Source organism: Semicossyphus pulcher, unplaced genomic scaffold (genome assembly GCF_022749685.1).
Source record: "Semicossyphus pulcher isolate SPU_LCO1_2020_fin unplaced genomic scaffold, fSemPul1.0.p SCAF_10, whole genome shotgun sequence".
Classification (NCBI taxonomy): domain Eukaryota; kingdom Metazoa; phylum Chordata; class Actinopteri; order Labriformes; family Labridae; genus Semicossyphus; species Semicossyphus pulcher.
This window is the reverse complement of record NW_027211604.1, coordinates 6,947,132-6,954,618: the sequence shown is the minus strand read 5'-3', so window position 1 is coordinate 6,954,618 and position 7,487 is coordinate 6,947,132. Positions and strand designations below refer to the sequence as shown.

The following is a 7,487-nucleotide window of genomic DNA, read 5'->3' as shown; positions in this document are numbered from 1 at the left end:
TATTATGAAATACCTCAGTATCTCTTTTAGAGCTTAGCAAAACATTTTGTACAAACAGTCATGGTCATCCCCTGACTTTCACCTGGTGCTATCACCTAGCTAAAACTGTTTATGAAACAGCTTGATTTAATACTTGTAAACTACATTCCTTCTTTGTGTTAGCGTGCTAGCTAGCTAGCTAAACTTAAATGATAAACATTGTAATTACTTAGCATCAGCCTTTTAGCTTTTAGCTAAAACCAATACCCTTCATATGTATGCTATTAGCATAGCTGTATACTCTTGTTTTATGTTTCCATATCTTGAAGTCTATTAGCATGTGACAGTGAGTCTGCGTACATATTTACCTGCATTCTGCAGCTCAGTGTAGTAGCGTTTGTTTCCATTGACAAGACTTCTGTTGTCTAAAGCTCTGTCTACACTCAAATAGCTAGTTTTAATTATGCACCTCCACAGGACTGTATTTACTCATATAGGTGCCCTAGATATCTATCTGTCTAACAGCAGCTGCAAGTACATCTACACTAGGGGAGTCAAAAAGAGATAACAATAGCTCTTTTGTGGTCACTTAGTTCAGACGTTGACAGGTTGCAGCTGCTCTTGTTACATTGTGCAGCCACTAGGTGGCGCCACTGGACTCATTTGTTTGAGGCTACCTTCAGGGTTGATGTTAAGGGAGGAGAGAGCTTTTCTCTTTTATTTCCCCTTCCAACATTTCCCTGAGATTATCTTATCAAAGCTGCAGGCTGAAGCTGCTTCATTAAGCGTAGAAGCAGAGTACAACAAAAGCAGACAGAAAGTAATGTAAATAGTATAAATTGATAAAATATCTACCTTTTTAAGCAATAATGTGGCCTATATCATTTCACAAAGGTAGGATACAAACACTGAATTTATTGTTTATATGCCTCTAAGGATACAAACCAGTTTGTAAATTAGAATTAAAAAAAATGTAGATTAACAGTACACTATTTTTTCCCGTTTCTCATTCCCATCTTGTTAACCTGAGATTTGTCTTTCTGGTTGCTATTTTTGAACGTGTTTCTTTCTAAAACTCCGGCCTGAGAGGACATGACGAGGCCAAAAGTGCAGATGTGGGGACATCTCCTCTAAACGTGGTCACAGCAGCGGATATCCCGCTTCCAAGGACAGGAAGGCCGCTCTTCCTCTACCCACCCCCTCTGACATTGACATACACATATAAACAGCACACTGTGGCATTGTTAATGGCAAAACCACCCATTGCTTACACATTAAGCGCTAATTCCAGAGACTCTTTGATCCTGTTCCCTTGTACTGACTGTTGAAATAGCCGTAACCTCTCCAGGGAGTGTTTATATCTACTCTTGAGGAGAAACAAATAAACAATGATGCCCGGAGTGAGATGAAAAAATGAGACTTCATATCAAAATGCTGATTTCGCCCTTTGAACTGAGCCCCTCAGGTTTTCTTATCAGTCCCATGATACCCGGTTTTCTCCACCAAATTAGTCAGCATGCCCCCCCATCCTCATTTCCTTATGTTTTCTGAGAGCGGAGCTCTGTTTTTCATCAGCAGGTCAGAGGCCAATCCTCACTCATTCCTGCTCCTGAGACCAAGCTGAAGCAACTCTTTGCTTGAGTTTTACCTTCTTATTTAAGAGCTCTGTGTTTCTGCAGAATAAAAGAGCGGTGCTGTCTTATTGTTCACACCCTCACCAGTACAGCACAGCAGGATGGTATGAGCAGCAAGGCCTACATCTTACGTAACAGCCACACATTAATTCAAATGGAAGTTTTGTTTATCGTGTGGATTTAAAAGCAGCTCATTGGTCTTTGATTTTGAAACCCACTTTATCAGCATTAGTCAGAGAAGAAGAGAAAGTCCTCAGTGAGGGTGTAAAGGGTTGAGGATTGTGCAGCATACCCTGACTCCTCTAATCTGTCCAAATAAACACCGGTCCTCCCTCCCCCTGGTTCCAGGGGTTATCACACAAACCCCCCACTGCTCCCCCCCTACCCTGTCCAGACACTTACAGCCGCCTCTAACACAGCCCATTCGCATCACAGGCAACACAGGATACACACTCACACACACCCGTAACCGCTTACGCACTCAATCATATCTCAAACTGGAGTCAGAGTGAGGAAACAGAATGTCAGGGAAGGAAACGCTGAAGCCAGTGGGAAAGCACATTTCGCCTCAAGTCCGTGGAGCTCCTTTCTGACCGGCACTGTGAGAGGTCTGAGTGAGAAGTTTGGATTCAAAATAGGAGGGATTTTTTTAGGCCAGAACACTAAAGGAGAAGATTAAAGACTTAAGTGTAGTAGTAGAAACCTTTGACTTGGATACTTCCCCTAAAATCTGGATTTTTTTTTTAAAAAGGAGCGAACATCAGGAGGAAATTCTTGAAATTCTCTTTGTCTCTGACCGCTCACCGCTCAACAGGAATCACTTCATCTGCTGATACCATCCAACCGCAGGAGGACACCCCATCACCTTTCACACACAGTGAGTATAACCATTTGATTTTTACTAGAACCATCTTTAATAAACAGAAAAATCCTAAGACTGACCCTAACAAAAGTTAGCATCAGTCTAAGGTACATAATCCTAATGAAACGTCTTGGATTTCTGTCTTTACTTGTGTTATTTCTGGGACTCAGGAGAGTTAGTTTTCCAATTCTCAAATTGATTAATGTGGAGACATCAAGGCTGTGTCCATGACGTCATTGAAAGGCAAGTGTTCGGGCTGCTCCGTGACTGAACGGAAGACAGACTTTTCTGACAGACGAACACAAACAGGATCCCTTCAAATTAAAAGTTATTCAGAAAGCATTTTCATGCCGCAGGATTGGCAGACAACTTAGTAAAGTTGTTTAAGAGAAAATCAACATTTTCTGATTTTTATTGCCATGTATAAAATCTTAACAAAGCCACATATGCCCCAGAAAAAAATCCTCAAAGACTAAAAGTCAACCATGAGACACAAGAAGAGATTTTGTTCATCGTAAAATACGTCAAAAATCATACGAAGTGCAGGGACGCTGTTTTAGAGTTGATTTTTCTTAATAAGGCATCAAACAAGAGTGAGCCAATTATGGAAGAAAACAATGCAATGTATTTTGTGTTCTACAATTTAATATAATGATAAAAAAAATAAAACATGGCTTTTGAAACTCATGTGTTCAGATGTTCTTGGTATAGTAACAGAAGCCTAAAGACCCCAGAACCGAGGGACCTGCCCCTGTTATTTTCTCATCACTTTTAATTTTAGGCCTGTGTCACATGTACGACAGCACATCATTTGTTCTTTGAAAATCAAAGTCACAACATCGTTCTGATTAGTGATTAGTGGTGTTTTTCTGCAGTTTTCCAGCTGCTGCTGCTGCTCATTGTTCTGGCTCGTGGTTATCCTGGAGTTTGGAGGTGGGGTCAGCGGAGCCCATTTCCTCGCACTCAGAGCTGTGCAGATATCTGTGTTGACTTTCCACACCTTTCACCACGTTATTTAAGGAACCCAATGCTAATGGATTAACATTCTTGAGCTCTCTATGTTTTTAATGGAAACACCAGGGCACACGGGGAAGAGGAGATTTTATTTAAACAGATAATAAACTATTTTTTGATATCTTTTTTAACATCAGACACGAGGAACACTCTTAAAATAGTTGGCACTCTGTTGTAAACAGAATTTCAGTTTAAATGTAAACTTTTAGTCCTGACAGCAGAGTTAAAATATCTGCAATCCGTTATACTGGGCAGATGAATTAATCCGATTAAGTTGCTGAGCTAAAACAGTTTTTCTTTCCTGCAGCAGAGAGCACAAAGAACATGAGTCTGTCACGGAACGGGACGCTGGAGAAGACGGTCTCTGAGCGGGGCTCCCCCTCCAGAGCGGGGTCAGGGGTCGTGGTGCCGCCTCCCTACTCGCTGGGGGGAAGCGAAGCTCCTGACAGCCCCCTGGAGTTGAGGGGCTCTCTGGACTGCTGGGCGTGCTCGGTGCTGGTCACTGCACAGAATATGATCATAGCTCTGATTAATGCCGGGGTAGCCAGCATCGTGTTTGGCACCATCCTCACCCCAGCGCTAGTCATGATCGTATTCGGCTTCTTGTGCCACTCCACGGTAAGAATTACTGTTGTACCGATAAATTCTGTCAGTATGCATGTACGCCAAGCACTGAATCTAAGGGAGGGATCTAAATGTACATTTTTCCCCCTTAAATGTAATTATGCATCCTCAAAGGTAATTTAGACCGTTACAATGTAATAAGCCCCTCAAATGTAATTTAACCCCCATAAAATGTAAATACGCCTCGTCAAAGGTAATTCAGCCCGTAGTTAAGCACCTGAAATGAAATGAACCCCCCCAAAATGTAATAAAGCTCCCTTTACATGTAATTGAACTCCCCTAAAATATAATCAACCCCCCTCAAATTGCTATTTAGCTTCCTAAAATGTAATTTGGCTCCATAAAAATGTTATTTAGCCCCCCAAAATGTAATTGAGCTAGCAAGGAATGTTATTTAGCCCCTTAAAATGAATTCTGCTCCCTAAAAATGCAATTAAGCCCTTTCAAATGTACTTTACCCCCAAAATGTAATTGAGCCCCGTCAAAAAGTAAATGTTCTCCCTAGAAATGTAATTTTGACCCTTAAATGTAATTGAGTTCCCTCCAAATGTAATTTTACCCCCTTAAGCCCCCTCGAAATGTTATTTAGCCCCCTAAAATGGAATTTTGCTGCCTCAAAACGTAATTAAGCCACCTCAAAATTTGACCCCTCAAAAAATGAATGTGTTTCTTCTTCTCCACCAGCCACCAGGAGCTACTTTTTTTAGAGCTCCAAGAACTGATTTATTGAAAGTGTTATTGAAAGGTCTCTCTTGAAAGAAACTCTCTCGGAAATCTTAAATTTTTTTTTACTTGAAAAGTGAGAGGGAAAAACAGATTGCAGGTCAGAAAGGTACCCTGTCCCGATTACCTGAATCTATTACTACAACATAGTAATAGCCGGTAACCAGAGTTAATAAACAAGAAATCTATTGTTCCAACAGGAAAAGTTGCAGACTGTCAGTCAAACTCAGACCTGTGAATGCCACTGCCAATTAAACTAAGCATGGAGACAGAAAAATGTTTTTGCAGACATCTGATCCTGTTTTCACAGATCTGACTGGATCTTCAAGGAGCTTAATTTTAATTTTCTGCAGCTGTGACTAAGCTGCTCGAGTTCCTTTTTGCAATGTATTGTGGGACATGAGAGTACCCCAACTGCACAACTGAAAACACAAGCATGTTCAGCAAATGCTGACAATTTTGAGTATATTTAATAACTCACTTCTAAAATGAGAACACACTAACCTACATCTTCAAGAATGCATCCTTATCTTATCCTAAGAATAAGTATAAAATATGGCACTTTGATTCAGGTGTTGACATAAGTCGGGGACAAATTCAGAACTATATGTATACGCAATGATTTTTGCATTAATGGCGTTATCTATCTATCCTCCCCCCTCCTCTGCTCCCCCAGGTGCAGCCCCATGGCACCTCTCTGTACTGCTCAGACCTGCTGGATGACGGCGGCTGCGTGGCTCTGCTGGTAGTGGGCTTCCTGTTGCTGACCCCCCTGCTGGTCCTGGCTCTGGCTGCTTACTGTCGCCTGGCCCGACACCTCCAGCTGGGCATGTGTTTTATTCCCTACAGCCGAGCGGTCTACAAGAACCTGCCGGCCCAACGCCATCGGGGATCAGGAGGCTGCTGCGGCCAGCAGGGAGCTGCAGAGAGGGAGGGGAAGGGGAGCGTATGGGTGTAGGAGAGCAGAGGAGCGGAGGGAAGGAGGATTGTATGGTTGTGAAACGTAGCCATTTTTTACTGACGAGGCTTTGATTGTCCGGCTCTTTTATTTTTTTATAAAACTGTTGCAATTGTATTTCTGATTCTGAAGCCATTGTAAAAATCTGTCACATGTCCTCAGTTATAATGATTGTGTGGAAGTCAATTTAGCTTTTTGTATACAATTCCAATGTATTGAATGTATTTTATACCTTTTTACAATAAAATGTTGCTCGACCTGCAGAGCTTTATGTTTTAAAACGGCAAACTGAACACTGTTGGACTGTGAGCTGAACCAATTTTATCATTGGAAGGAAGTTTAGTTAATACAAGTTTAAGAAACATTATTAAACGTCTGTGGACTTTAGTTTACGTCATTAGAGTTATAAGAATGTAAAGCGAAAGCGTGGCTTGGTATTGGTGATGGGATAAGCTATTATTTACCTGCCCGACAGGTTATTTTAATTTAATAAATTAATCAGTAAAATGGTAATATATGATCCTGTTCGCATGGTTCACAAGTTATCATCTCTTTGACGAACGTTTGAGTTCTACTCAGAAGCAACAAGCTAAGCAGCTAGCAGGGATATCACAACTCATGTTCATAATCTCATATGTCACAGATTTAATGTATTAGAGGTTCAGTTACTCATTTCATTTTCACAGATACGTTCCAGTACAGTAAGTATGTGTTACAAAGTTACTTTAAGTCAGATGAGAAGTTTTGTTTTTATCTTCAAATAAAGGAGTTTGATGGTACTTTGACTTTCACCTACCTCTACTGGTGATGTTAGGAATTGCATACTTTTGTCCTCTGAAAGAGACTATCAGGGTGAATTTATGATGTAATCTGACACCATTAAGCAAAACAAAGCTCTCAATTTGGAATACTAATCTTGGGTTTAATAATCATTAAATTTTGTAAGAGATAACTTTCAGTAATGAGATATATCGTGGAAATATTTATGAAAGCCAACGGCCTTAACTACAAAAGCAAACATAATTTTTCAGGTCTGATAGAAAACTATAAACATATTGTGATGCTTGTTTATGCTCATCATTTTACCCACACACACTAAATATTCCTATAGAGCCAACACTATAATGTGACATTAAAAGGCAGACACTGAACTTTGCCGATAATCACGGCTCAGAGAAACTAAAATACGCACCAACAGAATCAGTTCACTCTTTGCTTTAAGTTAGTCTGAGAAAATCTACTTTGGTTTGACTTTATAAGGTCCTTTGTTTATAGTAAACAAGTGTTTCTGGGTTTGAGCCTGACTAAGCAAGCCTATAAGCTAAAATTTAAATTAAAAGCAATCCAATACACTGAATTAAATTAAATACAGGGCTGCATGGTGGTGCAGTGGTTAGCGCTGTCACCTCACAGCAATAAGGTTCCAGGTTCAAATCCCAGTAGGATGAAGTGGGCCTTCCTGTGTGGAGTTTACATGTTCTCCCTGTGCATGCATGGGTTCTCCTTCCTCCAACAGTCCAAAGACATGCTCGTTAGGTTCATCGGTGACTCTAAAATAGCCTGTGAGTGTGAGCGTGAAAGGTTGTCTGTCTCTGTGTGTCAGCCCTGTGATTGACTGGCGATCAGTCCAGGGTGTACCCCGCCTCTCGTCCAGTGACAGCTGGGATAAACTCCAGCACCTCAAGACCCTGAA

The 7,487-nt window shown here is 41.0% G+C and overlaps 1 protein-coding gene across 2 annotated transcripts; it reads left to right on the top strand.

Annotated features, from left to right (window-relative positions):
• The first annotated feature begins 2,053 nt into the window (after positions 1-2,053).
• Positions 2,054-6,057, top strand: tmem88a (transmembrane protein 88 a). Of its 2 annotated transcripts, none has more exons than XM_069673985.1 (3): positions 2,054-2,490; positions 3,800-4,107; positions 5,513-6,057. In XM_069673985.1, the coding sequence occupies exons 2-3, from the start codon at positions 3,814-3,816 to the stop codon at positions 5,792-5,794; spliced, it is 576 nt and encodes a 191-aa protein (XP_069530086.1). In that variant the 5' UTR covers positions 2,054-2,490; positions 3,800-3,813; the 3' UTR covers positions 5,795-6,057. The 2 variants fall into 2 exon arrangements, with proteins under 2 accessions (XP_069530086.1, XP_069530077.1); XM_069673976.1 differs by having other exon boundaries at positions 3,797-4,107.
• The last annotated feature ends 1,430 nt before the right edge of the window (positions 6,058-7,487 follow it).

What these genes read in the sequence shown, in the direction of transcription:
- tmem88a (XM_069673985.1), top strand. Translation starts at nt 3,814, where the DNA reads ATGAGTCTGTCACGGAACGGGACGCTGGAGAAGACGGTCTCTGAGCGG. An exon ending in GCTTCTTGTGCCACTCCACG is followed by an intron (nt 4,108 to 5,512) that starts GTAAGAATTACT and finishes CTGCTCCCCCAG; the next exon opens with GTGCAGCCCCATGGCACCTC.